Genomic DNA, 24,209 nt, shown 5'->3' with positions numbered 1-24,209 from the left:
GACCTTACGGAGCGGGCACTCGGTTTGGTTAAAAGCCACGGCTATCACATAAAAATTGATTTTTGTCTTTTAGATCAATTGACGTGAAAATACTTGAACTAAAATGGCTACGGAAAAACTGTCACTAATAAATAATTGCCATTGTTATGGATTTATACGCCGCCTCTTTCTCTACAGCAGGCCATGTTAAGAGATTTCTTTTTTTTTTTTACTTTACTTTACCGCAGGCTATTTTAAAAGACAATGCAAGCAGGTTTTCGAAGCATTAAAGGAACTGCCTTTGGACGAGGAACCATCTCAGCATGTGCAGAGCCGGAAGGACACACACAATTACCATGAAACAATGGCGACTATGCCTCTGCCGAGGTGCTGCACAGGACACACAGGAAGAGATGGATTATTTAGGCCATGCCGGGTTCAAACGCGCTCGCAGACACACCAGTGTGAGGCGAGGACACTTAGAGAGCACACAATTCTTTTTCTTCTCAATTTATCCAAAGTTTAACGTTTAAATTTCAAGGCAAAAATCCTGCCTCCAAAGGAAGGGTAAATGGACAATATTCATACAGCGGTCTTCTCACAAAACGCTTTACAGTCAATCTTACTCCAGTGGACAAACCGCTCTTCTGATGGTCAGGAGGAAAAATTGATGGTGGAGCTGTAATTTGCTCCAAGATCGTTAATATTCCATCTCCAATAAACTCCAGTTGTTTTATCTCAGCGGGGGCTGGCAGGAGACAGTCCAGAGAAAGACCAGAGTCTCTCACTCAGACATTTGCTTTCTATCAAACATCCCCTATGGAGAATGTCAGGAGATTATCCAGAGTTCAGTGCATGGGTGAAAGCAGCTTCCTTGGATCTCTGTGTTTTTTGTCTATTTAGATGTCAGCAGTGAGTCCTTTCAAAGACAATAATTCTGAACTTATATTCCAAGATTAGACTCAATTGCAAATTAGCTGCATCCCCCAATTCTACATGACGCCTCAGGTGAACACACAGAATAGGAATTGTATCATGGTAAGGACATAGTGGGAATAATTAGCAAGAGAGATGCACATGACAAGGAATCCTATTTATGTCTTATGTCCCCAGTCCAAACAAATGTAAACCGCCGCTACCAGGGTTTCATCAAACATATCAATATTCAGCTGATAGAGCCTTTAATCTGTGGCCAGGAGAATCTCGCACAGATCCTCAAAACAAACCAGGGAGTTTCCACTAATGATCAAAAATGACATTGAAATATGAAGTAAATAGCTGATAAAGAATTAAATAGGCCCCTGCATTTATAATACAGCATCCCACTTTATAAGAGCTGACCTTGTTTGGTGGGAAAGTGGGGGGAAAGGATATGGCGACGTTGCTCCAGCTTCAAAAGGAATCGAACAATGAACTTCTCGATTCATTTGATTTCTCTGAGGTTCATTGTTAATTCAACAGACTAAAGAAACCTTGGCATTAGTGTACTGCTTTGTGAACGATCCCTCAGTTCACATGTATTAGCACGCTGTATCCACTGATCCACAAATTCTACTCGCCTCAGAACTAGGTGATCACTCTGGCTAGAATCAGCTGACTACATCACTTCCTGCGCCAGGATTCCACACACTGTTCCTGGGTGAAATTGAAGTTGAAGTTGTTATTGTGCAATTATTGCTTTTCATGTTATTCGGGTAAAGTCCCTAAAGTTTCAATCTTCACTGGGGCACTATATGATTCCCCGTTTCCCCATCACCATCTGCCTTTTTAATCAAACCATTTGCAAATGCCATTAGCAAGTCATCTAAACCTAAACACAAGCTGTGAAATAAATGTGCGAATAAACGGATAAGACACTGTAAGGGAAACAAAAAGAGGTTATGGAGGGTGTACTGCACAAAGTACAACTGAAGGTGATGGAAATGTCCTTAGTTTAGAAGGTGTTGGATAAACTTGTCAGATTATCCATGTCAAAGGAGCAAGAATGTCTGAACATTCCAGCTGAGAGTTGTTTAGACATTAACAATAAGAAATCAATTCATGTAAATCATGTGGTGACACTGGAGGTGAAGTCAGTTGATTTCTCAAAGTCAGTAGGATTCTGGGAAGCATAAATGTCGGATCATGTGCCAAATCCGTTCAGTAGAGGTTGAGATACTTCCTTGATTAAGTGAAAACCTGCTGATGGCCCTAAAGGAAACGCTCTGAGAACTCAATGGACAGGATTTCATGGTAATCCATCCAATTAGCATCCTGCTACCACAACTACAAACAAGTTGGTCTGTGAAAAGTAACGAGAACGTCAATCATGGATAGTTGCATCAATATATTATACTAGAGTAATTGGCAGAGGTAAAGTGATATTCTGTGAGGAAACAACCCTTACAGGACATCCTCCAAGATTAAACATATTGGTTGGTTTTGAAATAAAAAAAGAAACGAATTGTGTTTTTTTCCCGCACTTCTTTAGTTACTTAAATGTTTCCATTACCAAGCTGCGATAGTGTTTTAAAGAATAAACAGTGTTTGTGCTCATGACTTCATGACAGATGGAAGCCAAAAGGTCAAAGTCACACGCGAGGTTCACTGCAGAGGGATCAATCCTGAAGGGAACCCCAGTGTGTTCCTGGTAGATCCCCTCGAGAGCCACGCCACCAAAGGTTTCTTTTGAACTCGGCAAGCTACAAAGAGAGACCCCCTACTTACAGGTACTGATTCCATGAAGGCAGACGGCACCAAGCCTGGAGACGCCCACACCTCATTCATTCACTTACAGGCCCCCAGGAGTCCATTCAACAACAGGCACTGTGGGGACAAAACTAATTTAACATTCGACTAAATATATTTAGTCAATAAACGCCTGCTGACTCGGTAATCTGTGCACAGACAGACAACCGCTCTTTAGGCACGTAACTAAATAATCACAGAGAGCAGGGAAATCGGGCCACACTGAAATACAAAGTGTGGATAATCACATAAGTCGACTTAAAAACACTAAAAAAAGAATCCAACGGGTTATTGCAGCACATTTTTACCTCCGCAAGATGGTTACCTTTTCACCCATGTCCAATTATTTGTGTTGAAGCAGAATTTAGCAAAAAATACAGAACATATTACCATGAAACTTGGTGGAGCAATGGGGAATAATACATTTTGGTGTTGATCAAGATCAGGGGGCGAATCCAGGAATTTCTTTAATGCCAACAAACACCACATGTATGTTGCCCATATGCCCTCTCCTGTATACAAACCTCTGAGACGTCTGTCGAGCCGCTTCCTCTTCTTCTTCCTCTTCTTGATGCAAATGAAGCTGTGTGTTGTCCGACAGTGAAAGCACACAGGAGCCCCACTGCCTGACTCACGCCCCTGACTGGATGTTCTATGATCTACTCTTTACTTAATGAGGTGCCATGTACAGTTTATATAAAAGGTATGACCTTATTAAACTGTGAGTGAAAGGGTGAAGTGATAGCTGGAGGAAGATAAATGGCAAGGCTGTAAGGAAAAACCCATTTAGGCTGTTACATCCGTGGGACAAGACGCCGTCATTCTGATTGTTCAAAGATGTATTACTGACATTTGGGGCTCTATGCAAATGGTGCTATAAAATATAATACATTTTCTTTTAATTTAAAACTGATTCATTTTTATTAAAGTGGTTTGAAACAACATGTGTCAGAGAAATCCCCCATATTCATTCAGGTGTAGCTATTTCACAATTATTAGAGATTTTACACTGAAATCAATTGAAACAAACAAAATTATGATTTATAGTGCAACTGGGTTCTTTTAAATCATACAAACCAAAAAAAACAATATATTCATGGATCCACGATCAAAACTAGAACGTTGCTTTAAATGTAGAAGGTATGAGATTACTTCTCTGAGAGCCAGGCTGCTTTTTAAATCAGCTTTCCAGAGTCCGCTCCGAGCTTTCCCGATCCCCGCTCTTGTTATTCCTTTCCCTTTAACTCGATTTCTGACAGCCAATTCAATTAGGCTGGATATGTGTGGGTGTAAAAAAAAAAAGGCAAGATGACAAAGTCTGTAGATGGATGGCAACCTTTGCTTCACCATTAAAATCACAATTGCGTCGTATTGAAGCTCAATACATTGGCGTATTACCAGCGGCGGCAAAATGAACACAGCTTGGACTCCAGCGACAACAGGGTCATAGAAAATCAACTCCTGCATTTCAGTTGTTGTTTTTCAGCACGACAGATTTTCACGAGGTAGAGACCACATTTGGTAGTGTAAAAAGTATGACTGTCGAAAAATTATGATAAAAGTCATTAATAAAGCTTTAAGAAGAGTGAGAATATTGAAATGCCTTGTATCATTTCCGGAAGATGAGGCGCTCGCGGTGACTCATCGGCCACCTGACCTTAACGGCAGCCTGTGGGGACATGTTGTCTGGCAGAGCGCCGGTCGAAATCATTCAGGGGCCAGGGAGGGGCTGACCTGTTGGTAGATGAAGGAGTAGAGGCTGACGTCAGGGCGCCGGCCGAGGCAGCTATTGCACACTGCGCTGTTGTACTGCCCCAGGAGATCGTACACCTCCCCTGTGACGGAGACAAGGACACTGTATGTTGTCTCCAAAGTGAACTGGTATGAACGCAAGGAAAATGCGAACAACAATGTATTCTTACCATCAACAAATAACCATATCCTTGGGTTATGACTTTATATCGTTTACAAATAAATTCAAAACTGAGCTACAACTCAAAAATAAATAAGGATAGATAATTAATGAATGTTCATATAAGAAAGGCACAAACACAGCTGGATATAAACAAGGAGCAGACAGGATGGATGTTTGCCTCACCGACACTGATGTTGTGCTCTGTGAGGAAAGAGTGCATGTTGTGGACATCTGTCATGAGCTGGCTGTCACCAAAGGTGAAATAGGCAACATCTCGGCCCGCCTCAGCAGCTGCCAGCATCTGGAGCAGAGCTGCAGGAAAAGAAGCCTGCGTTACACTTCGACAGCGAGAGTGACACAAGAGCTATTTCAATGGAGTAGAAGGATTGGTGTTTACTGCGTGGAAACATGGTTTATATTTCCCACAGTCAAGTTTAAAGAGTCATTCAGTAGCTGATGGATGTTACAATTAAGAGTGAGTGGCACTAGTCTGTGCAGGAAAAGGTACATACTCGAGGGAATAGGTCTCACCCCCACTGACAACTCTGGATTAGTTACAAAGAGAAGCCAGGTCTGGCCCCGGAGAGCTGTGAATATTTGAAGAGACTGGAAAAATGTCTCCTTATTAATGAAGGTTGGGACAGTGGCAAGTTAATGAGAAAAACTGAGTCGTCATATTCGGAAAAGGGGGCTAAGCTGAACGCATCTGCACTTCAGCAGTTTGCATCCCCTGTTTCTGCTGCAGCCACTTTCTTCATAATGTATCTGACAATTAAAAAATAGGTGGACTACGTGAGGCCACAGGAACTAAACCCAGGAGGAAAGCTGCATCTGCATCATGATAGCTCTTCCCAGGAGGCGTGTCATTAAGCAGACAGTAGGTGATGGTGCCTATGGAGGGCTGTAGCTTGCTCCACCTAATTAGCAAATACATAAGGATGTATGTATAAGTCAAGCGGAAAGGGAGAAGCTGTGCTGCCACTGCAAACGGTTAGTGTAAACTCTCCTTAGGCTCCCTGCTCGGTGACAGTGATACAAGGCTGAGACAAAGTGCCGTAACGGACTGATGGACTCCAGCAGCCGATCAATTTCACTATTAATGAAACATATTTACGTTGTCATTTGATCAATAAAAGGAAGGCAACGAACAGGCTTTAAGTAAAAGGATGTGTTCCCGGGAGACAAATGGATGGCCACACCAGTCTTCCGGAGCCTTTCAATCTGAAATGTATTCGGTTATAACCAGGAAGAGAGGCCGTGTAGACTGCTAAAGACAACCTCAAAGACCCGGTGACGGAAGTGTTGCGTCAGAGCTTTTACCTTTAAGACGTGTGTCACCTCCAAAAACGCCACAGCCCCAGTTCCCTGTTGCCACTGCGGCGAGGTTATGGCTTTGTTCCTCAGGGCGAGCAAAGCCACAGTAGGCCTAAATGATGACAGAGAAAAGGGATGGTAAGGAAGCAGATTATGAAAAGTAAATAAAAACATAATTTGATAAGATAGGAGAAGTGTTCTGTCGCAGACATAAAAGCACTGTAAAGAATTAGCTGTGGTTGAAATCCGTAATTATTTTCCAAATGGAAAAGTGGGCAGTATATTTAAGATCTATGAATGTTAAATGATTAGTATCACACAGAAAAAAGTGGACACGTTAAAGTATATTTGTTGTTCATTTGAGAGAATTTTTGAGGGCTTAAAATTTTAATAAACTGTAGTAAATGGAGAGTGACTTTGGACATGGATAGGGCTTTCATGGGGTGAGAATAAAAAGAGAAAGCCAGAATCAGCCCTGATGAGCCTCAGGTCTCAGGATCAACCCCACTGTTCCAGATCACTGGTACGTTTCATAAGAGCCAGGCCTGCAGAACAGAGCGTCTACATAACATCACATGTAAATTGAATATAGAAAAGCAAGTAAGAAAGTAATTCCATTCGCCTGCAGGCCTGTGCCTGACATATCATTCGCTGAATGAACACACAGGTTGATAGGCCTGATATATAAACATGCCTTTTTTTTTACATTTTGTCATTTGGCAACTTCCCACCTCTTCTATCACTGGTGTGAAATTGGCGTGGGTTTTACATATTAAAAAATGTCACATTATGGACAAATCCATGTGCATGACCGGGATCCTTTTCACATGACATGTCGAGTGGGTTATCACACACGTCAAATAATGGATGTGTTAAATAAAAGATCTCGAAGGGCTCAGGACATTAGTTTTCACAATGGAGATGAGATCAATTGTGAAAATGAATTGTACGGGCCCATCCTCCCCCTGACCAGTCATAAATTCCTCCTTTGAAAGGGCAGACATGACAGTTGGCTAAACAACATTTGAAGAAAGGGATTGATCTTCATGTTGGTGCATTCCTCACACCCCTGTCAGAGTAGTCAAACTCCTCCGTGCCTTCTGACGGCAGACTTGACAACATTAACATCTTGATTTTCTATTACAAATGAGCAGCTCTGACTGGGAGACAGCACATCTGGAGGGATTCCTATGTTTAAAAAAATCAGTTCTGTTAATCCAATAATTGTGATTAATCGTTCCGGGGTCAATTACATTCATTGATATTCATTCTGGGGACTAATGACTAAAATGAAGCTTATTCTCCACATATATGACAATCCATCAGTGTGTATTACAATCATATGACACGTCTATAACTCACATGTTTACTTTGAGAATCTAACCATCAGTCAGCTGACATTTGGGATGAGACCCTTTTTCGTATTAACAGCTAAATGGATTCACACTGAAATCATTAAATCTCTGCAAACTAACCATGAAGTGAAATCACAAATAAATTATAAACGTGGCAATACTGCAGCCTAATGCTGTTTCAAGAAACAAGACTATGAGGCATTAATGTGTAACATCATAGAGTGGTGGTAGATTGCCTGCCTGCCTGCCTGCCTGCCCCCCCCACACACACACACTTCCACTGCCATAAATTATAAAAACTTAATTTGTCTACAAATTAATAAAATGTGCTGAGTGAAGACTTTGCCATACAAGAACCAGTGAGCTGGCATATGTTGGTCAGGGATCTTCTATCTACAGTCTGATCTAAAACCAATGAGCAAGAGCCGCTGATCTGACCCAGTATTTATATTTTCTGACTTGCAGAGTGAAGAAATTCACAGAAACACAACAAAGAAACAAACCATAAAAAAAAAAAAAAATACAGCACGGAAATCAGATTCAAAGAAAAAAATGAAAAACTTACCTTGTTGAGTTCTCGGTCGATTTTCTCCGGTCTAAACTGTTCCCGAAAGTTCCTGAAGTGCAGCGCATCAATGGCGACGATCTCTGTGCATCTTCTCTGCCAGTCATCTCTGAAACAAAGCAACGTTTCATGTAAAAAAAACAACAACTGCGCTAAAGTCAAATCGGGCGACAATTTCTCAAAGCTACACAACCATGTAAAAAATAGGAAGCTCTACAAATAAAACCAGACAAATGCATCGACATAATATTGGTACAAATCACATAATGACTCATAATGACGATGCTAACATGCTGAGGTTTAACAGGTTGCTGTATTTATCATCTTAATGTACTTAGATAGGATGTTAGCATGTTTTAATCAGAGTTGAACACTAAGTGAATATCATTATTTAACTGGTATTTGATCCTAACAGTCAAAGTCAGAAGGGGGTATTCTCTGGGGACCATGAATGACCATCCAATAGTTGCAGAGCTGTTTGGACAAAACTGTTGGACCAACCAGAAGAGATTGTCTTTCATTAATCAGGCTGTCAAGGGTGGCACAAACAATTATAGGGAAGGTGTTAAACATATAACTGAGCTATAATTTAAGCCTTTCAAGTTCCATAAATACCTCTGGGTTGGGTCTTGATGGCTGCCGGCACATTTGTAGGTCTGAGCGTAGCCTGTGTATTTGCTGTACTGCTGTGTACCTGTTAACAACAAACAGGGACATTAATCATGCACCTCTGCAAAACATGAACATATTAATCTTAATTATAAACATGGTCAGAATTGAAGAGCACTAAGACTTATTTAGCAAAATTGAAATGGCAGGAATGGTAACATTGCACTAACAGGCACATCAAATCCACTTTAGCAATTTTAATTATGCTAAATGAAATGATGGTTGAAGGGAAATAACAAAAGGATTTCAATTGTTGTGTAATTAATGCAAATCAATATGTTTAGATTTGACAGAGATGAATAAATTCTAATATGATTCTCATTGATATATTATTAGTGGTAGAAATGTTGTGCTAGCCAGACCCTGTGTGGCATAACATTGTCTTAAATGTTAACTTACACAAAACAGAAAGGGAATTATCCCAAATGGCTCCCCCTTGTGAAAATTCAACAATAGACATTGATTTGAAAAAATCACTGTAAAAAAACTGTTCGTGGCATTTCTACTGTCTGTGATTGGACGAAACAGGAGCAGCTGTCTTCTGGCAAGCGGAAGGTCAAGTAATTGCCCCCCTTAAAAACGTCATGAGAGGCCGCGACTGACTACCAGCCCGAAGGGGGGGGCACTCAACGTCATTAAAAAGGGGAGCAGGAGGTGGGGGAGGCAACAACATAGTCAAACAAACGAGGCCACAAATTAACTTCCCTGTCATTAGCGCTCATTAATACCTGGCTGTCAAGAGCACTCCCTGAGCTGCTTCACGCTGCAAAGTGAATAAACCACGGGACAAATAGTGTGGTGTTGGTCAGCAGGTATCCGGAGATACGGGGGGGGGGGGGGGGGGGGGGGGATCTACACAGCGCTCTCCACTTGACAGGATTTCACTGATAATCAGCCTCCCTTCATTTCTTTTTAAAGTGAAAAGCTAAATTGGCGCCTGAATACGACACAGTAGCACCTCATCTAGTTCACCACTTAAACAGAACGCAGTGGGCTCTTAATCACACTGCATCACAGTGGTCATTAAACTAACATGCAGGGACAAATCCAGTATTGCTTTATTTTACAGCTCAGGATCATTGATTCTGGATTTTGATGTGCTTGACATGAAAAGACAATGAGAGATAAGAAAGAAAATACTTAAACAAGAGCAAAACACTAAATATGGCAAATATAGGCAACAACTCTATTGATATGAGGATGCGTACAATGCAAAGACTGTACCTAAAGATGGATTCTGCCTCATTCCTCTACCCAGAAATTAAGCAAAATGATACTGAATACAAATGGTGCCATCTTGGGCCCATGACGTCATTTGGAGACTGGGCCGGGGGGGGGGGGAATCACGTTGCTTGGCTCAACTGTCAAACATGAACCATTGAACCAACCTCAATTTCAACCTTCACCAACATTGGTATTTACATTAATACATACATGACTATGAACCCTCTTATGCTATTAGCATAATATATGGACTAAAAAATATTCTGTTACTTTATGTAAAAACATTATAGTGATGTTAGAAGTTAGAAATGAGAATGGAAAGCGAGTCAGGTAAACAGTGAGATAACCCTGCCCCCCTAAAACCAGAGCATTTACCGTGCTTACACCTGACCTTTACTGGTTCTCCAAAAATATCAAACTTATTTGCACTTGAAAGGAACAACCTTCAGGAACAACATTAATTATGCTTTTGATTTTTTTATGCAACCCATTTTCTATTTGCATATCATTTGTGGATGGAAGCAGATAAATCTTGGCCAGTGCAAGATGTGTCTAGTTATCATGAGTTATTTATAAGAAACAAAAAGGGGTTGCTCAAAAATCCATGGGTATAATTCACAATGTTCCTAAAAGGTTGTTTCATTCATGTGTAAATTCATCAGAACAAATGCACCTCAAATTTGTAGTGGACCAGCAACTTTAAAAAGATCAGAGTTGCCTCTTATCACTTGGTAAAACTGAGCAACTCCAGCTCTGTATGGAAAGAAATTAACAACAGGGTTCCTTCATTTTTGTTAAAACATCAAATTCAAGGACTCTTCAAGGTCTTTCAAAGCCCAATCTCTCATATTCTAGGACTCAACTCACTTTAGCTTGAGATACAGACAAAGACTAATTTGTTAGATAATACAGAGCAAGATTTTGTGCAGTGTCAAGAAAGAATGTCCTTACGTAACTATCTCCTTGTCTCAAGCCTCTCTGGTCGTAACTGCCACCAATGAATCACACAACCTATCCTTGATTCTATTTATACTTTTAACCACCCCCGACAGCGGCCAGATAACAAGCAATCAAGGGAGATTCAATTAGGCCTGTGCACTTTTGCAAATTTCAGTGCAGGGGTAAGATCCATTAGCTTCCCTTACTGTATGGCCATGTGGTAAATCATATTCCCCTGTGATATATTTTGGCATACTGCAGCAAAGACTTGGACTTTTACAACGGGACACAGGAGATACAGGCAGGGTTTAATAAAGATGATGGAATGGAAGAGTCCATTAGTGGAGCAGGTCCTGGGCAGGTCTTCCAGCTATAATTAATTCCGGGCCCCAGTAATAACGTTAAGTGGCGCAAGTGGAGGCGAGGGAGGGATGGTCGCCAAGGAGTCTGAAGGTGACTCCGGCAAAGCGGGAAGTGCTACAGCAGTATGATTGGTGATCGGGAGGGCGGAGGCTCTGTTGCCTCATTTCTTGTTCTGATCCAACCCACTCTTTATGCAACCAAAAGGTATCTTATGTCTTTATGGGTGAAGGGTGTTTGAGGCTGGTTCCAGTTGTGAATCAGAACATAGCATACGAATGTTTCAGGGACGTGGGGATACAAATGGCTGCAGTGAAATCAGCAGAGAAAGACATAGCCAAAGAAAACCGTTTAGAGTCAAGGAGAGTTGGCAAATTGTTTCGGAAACCAATATTTACATTTTGGCCGAATCAAATGATTGGCTGGCGTACTCGTCAGCCACTAACCAATCAGCCTGCCTGCTTACATGTTGCCCATGCTCTCACTGCACATGACAGGATGACATCATCAGACGTTAAGGAGCAAGTCACGGACAAGTCAGCTTACCAGTTGTAAGCCAGTGTGCTTTGATGGTACGGACGACGTGGAGGGGTGGTATGAATCGGCTGCATATTTCAATATTGTGTAGCTATATCACTTGTCTTACTATATTTCCAGGATTAACAACACAACGTTTAAAATTGTATTAATCGTTTTTTGGGACATGTGAAGTCAGCAGATACAAGCTGCAAACAAAATCTATCACACATTTATTAAATTCATTGTCCCCTATAATAACACATATTCATACACTGGATACTTATGAGGGGTTTACTATGTTTATTTAAACAGTAGTCGTGATTTTTCATAAAGGAGCTATAGAATCCCAAAATTACTGGTTTAAATTAGTATTATTATTATATGAAAATTGGATTTGACAAATGGACTTTTTTGGTCCTCTTGCTTCTTTATATAACCCAATCAAACAGTCACAATAAATCCAGACAAACAGTGTTGAATTGGGGAACACAAATCCAGACAGCCAACATCAACCTCATGCTGGGACTCCCCAGGGCTCTTGTTCCTGGGTGCTCTCCTAATCTTGTTGAAGCACTCAAAACTTAATGGACAGTCAGTTGGAATTACTCAACAGAAAGACCCAACAGAGCAATCAGGGAAGCCCACTCTCAACCTCCCGACTGAAGCAGCCAATCAAAAGGAAACAAGCAACAAGGACGGACAGAGAAAACAGAAAAAGAATATCCTTGAGTCTCGTGTCTTTCTGAGCCAGGATGGGGTAAACTGAGCGTCTGTGATGTGCACCACATACTGTGAGTGACAAGAAACACTCAAACACTCCCTGTGATTCTTCTGTCAAATTATAGGTCAAGCATCAGAAAAGTGAACCTGAGGCAGTATTGATCGTATCAGGATCAACAGACTAAAAATCATGAATAATTGAAGTGTTGAATTCCTTCGGTGTGAAAATGAAAGTTTATCAAACGGGGGGGGGTATTTTGTGATCACTGACCTGTGATGATCAAACATTCATTGTGGTCCAGGGCTTCAGTGAAGAGGCGAGAAACAATGAGCTCGGGATTGATCAGAAAACGGATTTCCTCTTGAACCAGACCAGAACCGATGACGCCTCCTCCAACAAACTGATTGGCAAAATCCACCTGCAAATTAAAACAGATGAAAAACAGTAAACCCGATGGACCAGCCATGCATTTGAAACATCCACTGATACTTTATCACTCGCATTTATTCTGATGAAATTCAACAGCAAACAACATAATCCAGGTGAAATTTACTTGAGGTTTTTCTTTGACAATGAAATATATTGCTTCCCTTTTGGACATCAGGATGAAAACACCTTGTGAAAGGGTCTCGGCCCTTTTTCTTTTTTTTGTGCCAGAGTCCCAGACAGGCTGATTGGGAAGGTGGCCTGAGGTGCTCACATTACTCAGACATCTGCCCCCCCATGCCAAAAATGAGTTCCACTCAGGGGCAGCACTTCAGTGTGTTGCTGCCAGTAGCAAATATCAAAACAAGAGTGCAAGCCCACAATCCAAAGTAAACATCTCTCTCCAGTCATAACACGCTTCTGAAGTGACTGCTGACTGATGCCTGTGAAATCTTGTGCTGCCTGCGTTCTTTCAGGTCCGTGCACAGATCTATTGGTGACACGGATTTACCCGTTTATTTTGGTCTGTTTATGATTCAAAGGAAACTACGCATCTCATCGTTTCAGCTCAGGGACGTACGTGACGACTCATTGTTTTAGTCAGAAAGCAGCCGCGTGGAACATGCATATAATCTAAATTCAGGACTGACAGTTGTTGCTCACTGGCGTGTGGAAGAGCACAGGCCAACCCCATCGCAACCTGAGGAAGACAGTGCAAATGGGTGAGCGGCATCGTGAGAGCAGATCTCCCAAAACTGGTCTCTCAACTCTGGGACAGCAGGCAAGCCTCCAAAGTCTGCTTTGACAGGCTGTCAGCTACCCCTCATCCCCCCCCCCCCACCCCAGCAGAGCATCCATCAATCCAGGCCACAGTGTGCCCCGGAGCTGGTCATGTGTGCACATCAACTGTCAGCTTGTGGCAACTGGAGGCAGACAAAAGGTGAAAGGCAAAGCGGGCCGTCCTGACAGTGCACAGGAAGCGCGGCCGACACATTGAGCAGAGGAGGCTCAGAGGCCTCGACCCCAGTCCCAGCGCACACTCCCTCAAAGGCCTTTTCAGCAGTAGTAAGCAATCTGGGTGAAAGGCTCCAGAATGAAGTGGCTCCGTGACTGACTACAACAGAGGCAGGAGAGAATGGGAACCAAATACAGGCAGGGAGGAGTATTTCTCCAACTAAGGGCTCCGACAAGCAAAACAATAGGACTCTGCAAATTACAGCAAATTGATCACGATCAAGATATTCCCTATGTGTCTTACCTGAAGCATTCCAGAACCATCATCCTCGATGGTTCCCTCACACGTAATGTGGAGCCTTGTGAGGCGAGTTTGTGAGCTGAAACAAAGATGAGATGATGGATCTTTAATTGCTTTTAACTAGTCTACTGGATTCAGTCAGCCGGGAGATACAATTAACAAACAACACTTCCTATTATAAAATAATGTTTGAGGTTCAATAACAGTATCAATATACTACACCTTTCCCATGGTGGGGGCTTATCCAAACTTTGTCGTGTGAATGTTACAAGTCCAAGAGGCTCTTAAAAGAACAGAACATACAAATTTGAGATCTTTATTGCGATAATTGAAATTACTCATGAAAAATAAAATCCAAACACCTACTTTGCTCAGTCACACTTTTGAAATAGCACATCAGGGTTTTCAGCTTCTCAATCTTCTTTGAAGAGGATCCTTCAAACAGTCTGCAGATACAGAGAAATGATGGGTTTCATTAAATCCTTGTTGGATTTTGATATTATCCTTGGTTCATGATAATGAAAGCATAGTTTTACGGCACGAAGGTGAAACCCGGCAACTTGTACAATCAAAAAGCAACAGCCAAGACCTGGAAACATGACTCTCTGAACAACCAGTACCATAGAGGCACAGGACCTCCATCTTGGCCATGTGAGTTCAGTCATGCTTGAAATCCAACTCAAACAACTGGATATAAATTAGTTCATCCCTCACTCAGCTTCTCTTTCACTCACTAGCCGATTATGTAGGCGCTCCTTCACTGTTACGACAATGGAGTTGCCCCAGGCTTGCCATCACCGAGTCACACTCATGTGCCACATCACAGCACTCACATAAAAAAGGAGCAGAGAGGGTAACAGGGCTCCCTCCTTGGGGATACATTAAGAAGCCCTGTGTCCCTTTTAAGCAACAGAGTCCTCAGGAGGCAAAAGGTCAGTCCCCCTGAAAAGTTAAACACAAACGCACACATAAAAGCTGCTGGTAGTAGGGTTTGAATGCACTTTTAGAATTTAGACCAACATCTCCCCCTCGAGCAAATTCTAGAAAGAGCCTGACCGCCAGAATAAAGACTAAGTAATTTCGTGTGAGTGAAACAATGATCAAAAGCTTGATGCACCGAGGACCCTGCAGGGGCAGAGAAACCCATTCATCGAAGTCAACTCCTGCATTCACTTTTCTTTTTGTCAATGTGGCCCCTCCAAACAATTATACGTTGTGTAGTCCTCGGGGAAAACTGCCTTTGACATAAGCTGGCCACTATGTGAGGGTAGGCTTTTAGGAACAAGTCCCATCTCGGTCTTTGGGGAATACAATATTAATTCACAATATTATATAACATCAATATACCCCCACAGATGGGCAGAAAGTAATGATGTAACTCAGAAGACTTTGAATGACAGCGCCAAAGAACAAAGAGGCAAAAAAAAAAAAATGACGATTTCTCTGTTTTATCTCAATGGAAATTAGAAATCTGCATTGAGATAAAAGAACATCTGCAGATAAAAGTTTGTTTTTGTCCTTTACCGAGAGCGTCTTTAGGAAATAATGAAGAATAGAGACGAAAAGTGTGAATGTAATTAAAAGGAAATAAATTTCTAGAAAGTTTCAAAGCGTTTCATATCTGCTGCACGGGAAATCGGTGATTCGGGACAAGAGTTACCGTCAGGCTGAAAAAGACGACACTGGCTTTCACAGCAAAACCTTTATGTGAATGAAATACTGATGCGATTGAACTCTGTCACAGTCCTCTGCAAAAACAGCCAATGGCCTTCTCCGTTGTCGTATGCAGCCATCTGAGTCAATGTTAATCTAATTCCTTCCTCCATTTAGGTAATTACACCATGATGCCAACAGAGATGGAGGACATGGCGGAGAGGTGATCTGCAGACTGATTTGGCATTACAGCACATAGACAATCTCCACAGTGGAAGTTTGCCGGGAAGAAAAAAAGAACGCCCTTCAGCCGCTCTGTTTGTCGTACTTGACCATTTTAAAAGGAAGAGTTTTGCCTGTGAACTGCATGTGTAGAGCAAGAACGGAAAAAAAATACTGTCTCATATCAGCAGAATAAACGAATGAATGTAAGATATATCCAAATGCATCTGTATGTGAGGGGGCAGGGACGGTGACCTTACAGTTTAAGGACTGGAAATCTCAGCTTTGACCTTAAAAATGGATATAATGAAATGTACCTACTCATTTTTCGTTAAGCTGTGCAAAACAATGCATCCTTCTTTGAGACAGAATGCACAGCTTTGGTTAATAATCTGTTCTGTAAACAATAATGTGCAACTGCAATTGCAATAATTGGTACTGGCAGGTGGAGCAGGTTAAAGGAAAGGTCGTCACTGTGCAAAATATAATGATTACATGAATTTCTTAAAAGCCACTGACCATGAAAAAGGTCAGTGGCTTTTAAGAAATGCTCCAATGTGTAGTGGGTGATGTGGTTTATCTTTTTTTAATCTTTCAGATAGTGTTTGTTCATATGTAATTGTAACAAAGTGCAATGTAAATATTGCGTGCACTAACCTCCGGCCACAATAAAAAAAAAAAAAAAAAAAACATACAGTAGTGCCCCCTCATGGAAACGAAGCTTGAGGTCACAGAAGTATCTTTTTAGATTATGTAAATTTAAGCCTCATGAGTCAGCATCACACCCCAACTTTACCTGACAAAGTTGATGTCTGGGTAGTGGCAGTACTCTGTCTTTCTAGAGTTGCGTCGCGGGAACGTGCAGAAGAAGGCGTTGGCGAGCAGACATGCCACCTGCTCCTGAGACATCGTGATGGAGTGGTTCATGCCTCTCTTGAGGAGCGGTATCGGCTGGAGGAGGAACAGAGGTACAACTGAGGAAGGTCAAAATCATCTGATTTGTCAATTAGTCCAATGAGACGTTGAAGTACATTGCGTAAACGCGCTTATTCTGTACCACTCTGCGCTTCTTGAATCAGTCATCATAATCACAATCAAGGTCTGTTGCTGCACACTTGTGCCATCCCTAAAAAAGGTTATGTATTTAAAAAGGAACAATGCATCTTAATAAAGAATTCTGTAAAGGTAATAGAATGAGTGTGCTGTCAAATGTCAAAAAATGGAGGGAACAGGTGTAAGAATCCTTTCAATTTTCTTTAACATTAATTTATTGATTTATCTCTTAACCTTACAAACAATCTGATGGTGTGCAACACAATTTGTCACGTGCATCCGTACTTTATGTTTCACCTTTAACTTAGGAAATATTTTAACTTGTGTTTGGGCCACTTCGGGTGTTAATTTATCAAATTAAAATGAGTAACACACAAGATGCTAAAATTAGATGATTAGCTGTTTGGCTAAGTGAACACACAGAAACCTTTCTAATGAGACTTTTTCAGCTCAGTCTTTGTGCCAAACAAACAGATGGACCAAAGCACGTTAAACATCTGATAAATGTAAATAGCTATCAATATCATCAATAGCTACGTTCCTTGACCTCACCCGTTTAACTACCATTTCAGGAGCTTATCTGTCATGGCGCGACCTTTGGGGTTTAACCTGCTGGGGTGATCTACTCTGTCACAGACCAGTGAGTTGGTGTCCATTGGTTAGTGATGGCTGTTACCTTGGTGCAGAGCTCAGATGCTCTCAGTGCTAATTGCACCATGTCTGGCAGCAGGGAGTCAAACAGATGTTCAGCAGCGTCGGGCTTCAGGACCTTGGAGAGAGCAAGAGATCTGTTTGTTGGTTTGCCACAAAACTCAGCTGTGACATATTTAGCTGTTTGGCCTGAGAAGTTGGAGACGGACGGATACAATTTACAGCTATCGAAAATGTTGAGATCTTATCAAACATTGTACAGAAAAAGAAGCATTAATGAAATGCAATGTAGAATATTCGAGGTCAATTCCCTGTAAAAGAAATGGCTAAAATCAAAATGATCAAATAAAAAACAGATAAACTATACTTCATAATAATGGAGCATTTAAAAGAAAACATGAAAGTTATGGCCTCGTATTTCCACAAAAAAAACTTCAGCCTTTAGTTGGACAGTTCATCTATAATAATATACCCAGGACCAAATATTAGAATATCAACCATCCATGACTCCACAAACTTCCTAGGTACAAAGACACATCTTAGACAATATACTACAGTACCTATATTTACACCCATGTTGGCTAAATGTCAGAATGATCAATCACAAAGCAATTTCATCAAGGTTGCAGGACAACACCGGCTGATTAAACAGTCTTCGTGAACAGATGCAAACGACTGCGGATTGGTATAGAAAGGACAGTGTGTTCCCAGGATAAGGAGCCTTGGCTGGTGATTTAGCCCAGGACATTTATATTAAAGGCAAAGGAAGCCTGACTAAACACTGTCATAAGTAATGACCTGGTTGACATCATAAACTGCTCCTATGGGCGTAATAAATGAAGGCGGCTGACAGGGCGAGACGGTGGATATAGCTGAAGTAGTAGAAGCCGGCCTCTTTAAATCAGCTGAAGACAGTGCATCAAATCAACTGATCTGACTCTCTGTATGACATGATACAGGTCTGTACATCACACCAAACTGACAAAGTAATCAGGCAAGATGTGGGTGTGTGGACAGTGAGAGACCAAAGCGGCCCTATAGATTTAACACAACCGCCTCAAGCTCCAGTTCCTTCTCCCCACAGGTCCGACGCAATAAACCAATCTGATTCACTGCATCCGTGAACGTGTACAAAATAAAAATTGTTGGGAGCTCGTAACCATAAATACAGAACTGGTTCGGCAGAAGAAAGAGACACGAACAGAAAGTGAGGCTGTCCGTCAACGACTTTTCAGATATTCATAAGGTGCGAGTGCTCAGATGAATATTCGATGAAGGGGCCCGGTCCGTCACTCTATGCCATTCATGTCTAGTTTTCTCTGACACTCAAAATCTTCCTGCTACAGTGACTCTAATCAGGCATCTCTGGGGAGGAGGTAACAAAGTGAAAAATGAGAAAAACGTTGCATTGTGTCCCATTTTATAAACATGCAAGATCCTGTTATTAAAATGAAGGGTATTAACTAATCAGCAATACCATATTCAGTGGGCTACACAAGCACATTCCTATCACTGCATTACCAATGCTTATCATGTAGCTTGAGTGGTTCTGTCTCTTCTGCATTTAAGTCCACTAAAACAAAGGTTCATTACTCAGTGGAGCTGTGAATAAATTCTGTTACAGACAAAGGCAATAAACTATCTTGAATAAGAGGAAGCGTGTGTTTCAATAATATATTGTATAAATGAAGCAAATGTATTTTGTGTGAGCTACAATAACAGATTGCTGACTCCTGAAAGTTACCTGCAAGTATCTAACATAAAACACAAATATACAAAACCGTGTGCAAAAAAATGTTCAAGCTACATTGCTGTGACACCTTACATTTAACTATTTCTATAACGTAGTGGAGATTTTTTCCGTCTGCAAAAAATCTAATTTTACCATATCAAGTTGACCGGACACAATCCAAACCCAACTTTAACATCAGACCTTGGCCTATGGCTAAAGCCTCTTAACATCTTCAGATGGTATCTCATGTAACTTCCATTCTAATATGATTTATGGCATACACATGGCACACAATTGATTCAACAGCGCAAAGTAAAGCATTATCTGGGAAATAATGCAAAACATTTTCATTTCTGACAAGTTACTAAATGTGACCTTTTGCAAAAAGATTAAATTATTTCTCGAGACTCTCACTTTGCCTCTGAAGGGCGGCAACATTCTCCCGCACAAAACCCATTAATGCTCCGGTGGAAAATTGACAGAAACACATTTGACATACTTGCGTTACATATACTTTTTTTTCCTTAAACACAAGATATGAGGAAATCTAGATGATGCCCTTCAGCACATGCTTGGATGAGCGTTGCCTCACTATCAGGAGACTAAAGCCTATTATTTGTTTAGTCTTACAGGCTCAGGGTTTCTTATATCAAACAATCATGTCACAACATGGCCCCTCTCTCCAAATAGAATATTCCCATCCCCTTCATGAGCCAGACAATAGAACAGCCCTCCCTGATTCTCTACACAGGATGAGGCGGAGTGCATCAAGACAACCGATGATGGATGACCTCCAAACGAGACTGGAGAAGACACTGACAACTCTAAGCAATGACCAATGAGCTAACACTGCTCCGGCCATCATGGTGCAATTCAGGCCTATTTTCCCCTTGTGGAGAAAATGACTTGGCAGAGGATGAAAAAACACAAAAAACTAACCTTGAAAATACTACCATTGAATCTGAGCTTCAGACACCGATGCCGGGCAGTTAAGAGTGATAATTGGACGGCTGATGTTTTTATTAGTTTGCCCTTAATCAGTGCAATACGTGTTCCCATCTGTGTTAACTAGAAAATGCCATTTTTGGAACCTAGAGAGAGTTCGCTCACTTCCGAGGTCCTGCAAAGATCAGTAATCAAAATATAGAGGTGTACACCTTACCTTAGTGCAGTACTGATTTAAAGCTGTGAAGTCCCATTTCTTGGCGATAGAAGGACTGTATTTCAATATTGCATTCTGTAACAAATGAAAGCAACATTCGTCTAAATTAACATTTAAGTTAGGATAGCTTAAGGTGTTTAAACAAAACTCAAGAGACCTTAGTGTGCCTCACATTTTCTGGGCTCATGGTGCCATCTTGTGGCATAAATTGGTAACAACAATAGTGCATTATACATGAAGGGAAAATATATAGAGGTGATCAACTTGCCTTGATATCAAGTGGACTTGTGAATTTCTTGTTTAAAGATTCCTTGATCAGCTCCCACCGACTCTTATTCTGAAGTTCTTGCGTTTCCTGTGGTAGCAAAACGTTTGTAAGGTATCTGCTGGTTGAATTCAATTCAGCTTAGAAGATGCAAAGAATAACAACTATGTTTTGCTGTTGTGTCTCATAATTGCAGTGACTTCATGCATTCATTAAGTGCTGTGCGCCAACATCTCTGAGCGGTCAGTTGTTGCCCACTGTGTTTCATTCATGCACATGTAGATGTGAGATAGTATGGATAAGCATCATCACTTTAGGAATCTCTTAACAGTATTACTAAGTGATATTTTGACAGTTCCCTAAATAATGTATAATATGTGTCAGCAAAAACTAACAAAAAGTCTTGAACCATTACCTCATCTTGTATAGGAAACAGGTTACTGCTGGAACAGGGCATCTTGGCATGGATGAAGTCCCAGGTATGCTCAAACACACCAGGATATGGAACAGGAACTTTCCCATATTGAAGAAGGTCTGTCTGTCAAAGTAAGAGGATTTGAACAAAAACTATAAAGAAATGTTATATTTATATGATTCATATTGACAATAAAATAAGAGAAATCCGCATCATAATATTGAAGATAATGCTGCTGATGTTAGGGTTTATTAATATACAATATTTTCTGAAGTCTAAAAACTCCTACACCTTCAGAAACTGGAAAAACATTGTGGTGACCAATGTAACACTATGCATTTCTCTTATGTAACCACCTCAAGTACTGTTAATAATATAAAAACCAAGAGGAGCTCAAACCCTTATCATCACAGTGTGCTTGTCAGGATCATTCCTCAATGGGGGAAGCCGTCTGCCACATTCAGGCATCCTCTTTAGCTCACTGATTGGCGTCCCCAGCCATTTAACATCAGGCTTTCCATCAGCAGATGTCGATTCCTTGTCTCCATCTTGTTTCCCTGGAGTCTTATCTGATTGGCCCTTTCTCCCAAGTAGACGTCGTGATGAGTTCCCTGAGAAGAAATCTGTGATTTTGTGTCTGACAGAGGTTTCTGAGCTTGATGAGCAGGCTTCCAATTCCTCTGTTTCTGATCCTCCATCATTGCAGGACAGCGTGTGGATAAGCCCACTCCCTGCTGAGTCCTGGGAAGAAGGTGACACCTGACTGTGTTCCTCCAGGTCTTGTGCTGTGAAGAGTTGAGTTTCTTCATCCATGTTAAATTCGGTGGGTAATACAGTATTTTGGCAATCCAGAGACAGAGCTGAGGTACTTTCAATGCCGCCATCATCTGTAATTTCCATATCATCTTGGGATAGACACACTTCAGGTGTATCTGAATCTTTCCTGGGCTTAACGAGCCATTGTTCAAGAGTATTGATGAACTTCTGTTGCTGTCTGTGGCCCATTCTCTGATGAGAAGTGTTTCTCTTCACACTTCGCAAACTACCGGCTCCCGTCTTTGGCTCTAGATCCATCTTCATCTCCGTGTTCTTTATACCTCCTTTTTCATCAACTATGGACTTGTTATCTTGCATCTTCCTACACAAAGATTGATCTGAATATAAGGGAAGGAAAACAAGCGACATGTGTTACAAAGGGGACATATTGAATCTAAAGATCAATTTAAGCTGAACCAGGTTGACACGATGATATAAATCCACCACATAATTATGTGTTGCAAGTTCAATTTTCTGTATTGTAGTATGCATAGGACTCAAGGTTGACTAAGGAAGCCAGATAGATAAATATTGGATGAAGGTACAAAATATCTCTGCAAGAGGACACCCTGACATTTCTGGAGGTTTTTGGCGCGATGAGCCAAGGTCTAGGGATTTTATCATAGCTTTTATAATACTCCGCTTGCAATGCCTCTGCTAAATTGTTAACTTCCTGTACGGCTCGTGAACTTGTACACTCAGTGAGAGAATGAGTCATCGTGCGTCTCCAGAAAATAAGTCAAATCGCTCATCCTGCAATATTTCCTTCACAGCGAGTAGCATAGAAACGTGTTACTCACCTCGGAGAACGGAGGATGGAGACGCTGGTGCATTGGTTCCGACCTTGAGCCTCTTTGCCAAAGGTTCAAAGTTAGTCATTCTGGAGGAAAAACAAAGACACACATAGGACGTCCATGATATTCTGGTTTCACGCTGCGTTTTTAGCAAAATGCAAATGCTCTCCATGATCTCTTACTCACAATAGAACTTGAGCGGACACCACCAGTGAGGCGTTTGTCCAGACTCGTCTTTTGGGAAATCCTTTATTTAATAACTGGGAAAGTCTCGAGGCGTAAAAAGCGGCCATGCATGACGGTACTGACTTATTTAAAGAAAGCAAATACCGGTGCAGGGTTTGTCCATGTTGCTGAACGGTAATGGACCAAATAGCCGCCGGAAATCGCAGGAATGCATTTTTAAGATAAGTGATAATAACCACTGAAAGGTTCCACAGCTTACTAGCTTACATGCTAACTAGCTTTTTGACAACACCTCGTTATCGAAACAACTGAAAACAACCTAGCTCGTACTGGCGCTGTAGTAAACACTGTATAGTGACAGCCTCCTGCTAGCATTAGCTTCAGAGTACACTGTGACACTGTTTGTTGTCTTTGGTCTTCTTCTTCTGGTGTTTATCGGCGGTTGGCAAACCAGCTTTTAGGCGCATTACCGCCACCTTCTGGAGTGTTGAGTAGTAGATTAGCGACGAACAAAACTAAATTAAACTTAATTTGTATGATTCTTTTTAGTCCTGTTTCTCTTAAGTAGTTAATTAGAAGATTAACTATTTTCATTTATGTCTTTTCTAATGTTATATTTAGCTTTTAGGTATTTTCATCCTGATATTAATTTCCCTTTTTTGTTAGTTATATTTGTTACCATATCAATACACGAGTGACAGTTTTTTGGTTGTTTGCAGTGTTCGGAGACTCCAGTTGGGGGTTTTCCTATTTTTATGAAGTATATCATTTAATACTCTGACCAATTCTGACGACATCGGAGGCAACAGGATGGACAAGGGCCGAGCAAGAGAAACTGCATCTGTTGTTATTTACTGTGCCAATGTAGGAATACATACTTTAGATTGGCAAGTTAGCCTCATGCAACCTCATTTTGTCTGACATTACTATATTTATTCCTTCTCAGATAAAATGTCTATTGATTGCTTTGGTTTTATTATTAATAATGTGTAAAGCCTGGGAGATATGAGACGGTGCAGGAAAGAGTCAGGGAAGATGATTTTAAGGGAGCATGAACAGAGAGAAAGATAGTTTCTGTCATTTTAAGTAGTTTTCACACTTATGTGTGATTAAGTGTTAAAGTCCCCTATGAGATGGTTTTAATTTGTTATTTGATGCTGTAAAAACAAGGTGAAACGTCATGAATGACAGTTGATACTGACTCCTGATAGGTCGGGATTGCAGCTCCATCCCCCAGTTGCAGAATCTGGCTCCAAAATGGCAGCATTTGTATCCAGGACATTTAAGCTTAC

The 24,209-nt window shown here is 41.2% G+C and overlaps 1 protein-coding gene across 1 annotated transcript; it reads right to left on the bottom strand.

The window, feature by feature from the left end:
* Positions 1 to 3,597: 3,597 nt before the first annotated feature.
* Positions 3,598 to 23,330, bottom strand: LOC133931624 (poly(ADP-ribose) glycohydrolase). Its single transcript, XM_062378540.1, has 17 exons — positions 22,918 to 23,330; positions 22,738 to 22,817; positions 21,521 to 22,275; positions 21,122 to 21,244; positions 20,710 to 20,796; positions 20,442 to 20,516; positions 17,573 to 17,665; positions 16,640 to 16,794; positions 14,335 to 14,414; positions 14,191 to 14,251; positions 13,972 to 14,047; positions 12,558 to 12,705; positions 8,471 to 8,549; positions 7,856 to 7,964; positions 5,942 to 6,047; positions 4,805 to 4,933; positions 3,598 to 4,541 (listed from the first exon to the last, which is right to left on the bottom strand). Exons 1-17 carry the CDS (start codon positions 23,022 to 23,024, stop codon positions 4,414 to 4,416), a joined length of 2,391 nt encoding a protein of 796 aa, XP_062234524.1. The 5' UTR covers positions 23,025 to 23,330; the 3' UTR covers positions 3,598 to 4,413.
* Positions 23,331 to 24,209: the final 879 nt, after the last annotated feature.

Source organism: Platichthys flesus, chromosome 20, assembly GCF_949316205.1.
Source record: "Platichthys flesus chromosome 20, fPlaFle2.1, whole genome shotgun sequence".
In the NCBI taxonomy this organism is placed as follows: Eukaryota; Metazoa; Chordata; class Actinopteri; order Pleuronectiformes; family Pleuronectidae; genus Platichthys; species Platichthys flesus.
Note: the sequence above shows the minus strand (reverse complement) of the source record. Positions and strands in the feature narration are given on the sequence as shown.